General features: G+C 36.1%; 1 protein-coding gene across 1 annotated transcript; it reads right to left on the bottom strand.

Moving 5' to 3' along the window:
* Positions 1 to 1,607: 1,607 nt before the first annotated feature.
* On the bottom strand, positions 1,608 to 3,182 carry LOC107004577 (probable inactive heme oxygenase 2, chloroplastic). The gene has a single exon (XM_015202820.2). The coding sequence runs from the start codon at positions 3,138 to 3,140 to the stop codon at positions 2,061 to 2,063; it is 1,080 nt and encodes a 359-aa protein (XP_015058306.1). The 5' UTR covers positions 3,141 to 3,182; the 3' UTR covers positions 1,608 to 2,060.
* Between the last annotated feature and the right edge of the window lie 940 nt (positions 3,183 to 4,122).

Below are 4,122 nucleotides of genomic sequence, written 5' to 3'. Positions count from 1 at the left end.
TTTTATGTTTTTTGTTTTGGGGTCTAGGATTTTTGTTTAAATTGTTTAGTATTTAATGTTTGGGTTTTTATATTTTGGGCTTGGGGTTTAGGTTTAATTGTTTAGGGTTAGGCTTAGGGTTTGGGTTTTTTAGTTTTTAGGATTTGTTGTTTAGGATTTGAGGCTTAAAATCTATACTCTTGTTTTTAATGTTTGGGTTTTCGTATTTTGGACTTAGAGTTTTTATTTGGATTTTGGGTTTAGGGTTTAAGGTTTCGGATTAGGGTGTGGGTTAGTGTTAGGATTAGGGTTAGGGTGTAGGTTTTTTTTTTAGGTTTTATGGTTCATGATTTAGCATTTGAGGTTTAAAATCTATGGTTTAGTATTTAATATTTGGGTTTTGGTATTTTTGGCTTAGTGTTTAGGGTTATGATTCGGGTTAGGGTTAGGGTTTGCATTTTTAGGTTTCTAGGTTTAGGGTTTAGGATTTGAGGTTTCATATCAATGGTTTAATGTCTAATGTTTTGGATTTGGTATTTTGGGCTTGGGACTTAGGGTTTATGGTATTGTAAAGGTTAGGTTTAATGTTAGGGTTAGGGTTTAGGTTGTTTTTTAGGTTTTAATGTTTGGGATTATGGATTTGAGTTTTAATATCTATGGTTTATTGTTTAAGTTAAGGTTTTGGTATTTTGGTCTTAGGGTTTACTGTTAGGATTACGGATAGGGTTAGGGTTTAGGGTATATATTGAGGATAGGGTAAGGGTTAAGGTTTAGGGTTTTCTTTTTAGTTTTTAGGTTTTTGGGTTTAGGATTTTTGATTTAAATCTATGTGTAGGTTTAGGGTGTAGGTTTTTTTAGGTTTTATAGTTCAGGGTTTAGCATTTATAGTTTAAAATTTATGGTTTAGTATTTAATGTTAGGGTTATTGTATTTTGGGCTTAGTTTTTGGATTTATGGTCCATGTAAGGGTTAGGATTAATATACGGGTTAGGGTTAGGGTTTGGGTTAGGGCTTAGTTTTTCAGGTTTTAGGGTTTGTGTCTATTTATGTTATATTAAAAAAATATGGTTTAGTGTTTCATATTTGTCTTCTTGTATTTTGGACATAGGGTTTTTTTTTTTTGGACTTAGTGTTTAGGATTTAGCGTTAAGGGTTAGGGTGTAGTGTTTTTTAGGTCTTATAATTCCACGTTTAACATGTGAAGTTTAAAATCTATGGTTTAGTATTTAATGTTTGTGTTGTGGTATTTTGGGCTAGGTTCTGGGTTTATGGTTTAGAATTAGAGTTAGGGTTAATGTTAGGGTTAGGGCTAGGGTTATGGTTAGGGTTTTAGTTCTTTTAGGTTTTTAGGTTTAGGGTTTATGATTTGAGGTTCAATAGTTTAGTGTTTAATGTTTTGATTTTCGTATTATGGGTTTGGGGTTTAGGTGTTATGGTAGCGTTAGGGTTAGGATTGCTATAAGGGTTAGGGTTAAGGTTTATTTCTTTTTAGGTTTTAGGGTTTTGGGCTAACGATTTGAGTTTTAATATCCATGGATTAGTTTTTAATGTTAGGGTTTTGAATTTTGGGTTTTAGGTTAGGGTTAGGGTTAGGAATAGGAAAGGGGTTAGCGTTAAGTTTTTTTTTTTTCTTGGAACTTGATTTCCACTTTCTTGAAACACATACATGAACTCTTGGTGCTCTTCTGTTTATGCATTGAAATGCTTCCATGGCTGGATTCTGCACAGCTTTTTTAATAATACATATACCATAAAATTCATTCAACCAAAATCCTATAGGGACCTCTTCTAAAGGAAAATAAAGAGATTCTCGAGAAGTACATCTCTCCTTTTACGTTTAGAATGTTCCCGAGGCCTCTGCAAGTTAAAACCAGATGACCAGGGAAAGGAAAGAGCAAAGCCATCTGCCTCTAAATGCAGCCATATTCACTCATCTGCAGCTTGATAAACGTGATCGATGACAATCCTCTAAGTTGTCGATGTATCCTGTTTAGTGCAAAATACGCACAAGAAGTTTGCGACCACGACACTGGTGAGCCAGCATTGAGAAACCAAGTTTGGCCTTTGGATTGGAATGGCTTTTACAGGATGATTAGCCGAACAATTTGACCCATAAACCGGAATGCCTTTGTTACTTCTCTCAGGGACTTATTCTTGTCATCTCTAGACCAATGCTTTGCCAGCATGTTAAAACTATCACGCACATCTCGCAACAACTTTTCTTCATCCCCCTCCCACTTGTAGAATTCCAACTCTTTTTCCTCTAAGAGTCTCTCAAAGGCCTTTTTGGCTATGACTTGACCTCCTGCTATGTGTGAGAAATATATGTTGTAGAAGTGACTGAGAAATAAACGAGGAGTCTTTTCTGCCAGTTCCTCCAGATAATTGGCGTAAGTGACTCCAGGAATGCTCGGTTCAGGAATTTCATGACCCTGCTGGCCAAACCATTTTAGGTCTTTCGATATACATTCTGTTCGCTCCAATCCAGTCCTTCTGAAGTAGGCATAAGAAACATCACTGGACTCATCAACAATGCATTCAATTGTACTAAAAACAAGCTTACTATCAACAAGATACTTGAGAAATCCTTCTATACTTGGCTGCCAAGTCGCTTCACCACCACCACTACCACCGCCACCTAGATCATCCTCGTCCGACGAAACTGACTCATATCCATCATCTTTCATTTCATCATCACTCTCCGACTTCTTTTTGCCTTTGGAGTTACGAAATTTCATTGCAACAAACCTCATTTCTTCAGTAATACCCTTTTTCTCACCTGGGTATTGTTTTCTGTACCTCCTTCTCTTCCTCTTCCTCTTCACTGGAGGCTTTTCAATTGATATCACCCCATCTCCTCCTCCTCCTCCTTCTTCTTCTTCTTCCTCTTCCTCTTCGTCTTCGTCTTCTTCAGTTTCAGTTTCGGGTTCGGTTTCTAAGTCTGATTCTGAAAGTGTAAATGAGGAGGCTGCATTGAAGTTTGAGCATTGAAGAACTCTGTGTGTCCAGTTTTGGTACTTTGAGGAAATTGATAGGAAAGAAGTAAATTTAGCAAAAAATTGTGGCTTTGGGGTTTTATGGAGCAAGGAAAGTGAAGATTTTGAGGTGGGTTTTGGTATTGGCAGTGAAGACGATGAGCAATAGCATGTCAATGTTGCCATTTCTCTTCACAGTTATCTCTCAAGAGTCGAGGATTTAGGTCTGTTGCTTAAGTTTTTTTTAGATTTTACGTTTTGGGGTTTAGAATTTTTTGTTTAAAATCTAAGGTTAGTGCTTAATGTTTGGGTTATGGTATTTTGGGCGTATGGTTTCAGGTGAATGGTTTAGGGCTAGGCCTAGGGTTAAGGATAGAATTAGGGTTAGGGTTTAGGTTCTTTTAAGTTTTAGGGTATGTTGTTTAGGATTTGAGGTCTAAAATCTATAGTTTAGTGTTTGATGTTTGGGTATCGTATTTTAAACTTATGGTTTCAGGTGAATGGTTTAGGGCTAGGCCTAGGGTTAAGGATAGAATTAGGGTTAAGGTTTAGGTTCTTTTAAGTTTTAGGGTATGTTGTTTAGGATTTGAGGTCTAAAATATATAGTTTAGTGTTTGATGTTTGGGTATCGCATTTTAAACATAGGGTTTTTAGTTTGGACATAGGGTTTAGGGTTAGGATAAGAGTTACAGTGTAAGTATTTTAATGTTTTATGGTTCAGGGTTTAGCATTTGAGGTTTAAAATCTATTTTTTAGTATTTAATGTTTGGGTTTTGGTATTTTTTGCTTAGTGTTATGGTTTTATGATTTAGGGTTAGGGCTAGGGTTAAGGTTAGGTTTGGGTTAGGGTTAGGGTTAGAATTAGGATTTTTGGTTTTCTTAGGTTTTTTGTTTTAGGGTTTAGGATTTGAGTCTTAATATCAGTGGTTTAGTGTTTAATATTTGGGGTTTTAGTATTTTGGGATTGGGGTTTAGGGTAAGGTTTGTGTTATGGGTAATGATAGAGTCAGGGGTAAGGCTAGGGTTAGGGTTTAAGTTGTTTTTTAGGTTTTAGAGTTTGGGGTAAAGGATTTCAGGTGTAATATCTATGGTTTAGTGTTCAATACTAGGATTTTGGCATTTTGGTCTTTGGGTTTAGGGTTTAAAGTTCAGTGTTAAGGTGATGGAT

The sequence above is a fragment of the Solanum pennellii genome, chromosome 11 (assembly GCF_001406875.1).
Source record: "Solanum pennellii chromosome 11, SPENNV200".
Taxonomy (NCBI): Eukaryota; Viridiplantae; Streptophyta; class Magnoliopsida; order Solanales; family Solanaceae; genus Solanum; species Solanum pennellii.
This window is presented reverse-complemented; position numbering and strand designations above follow the sequence as displayed.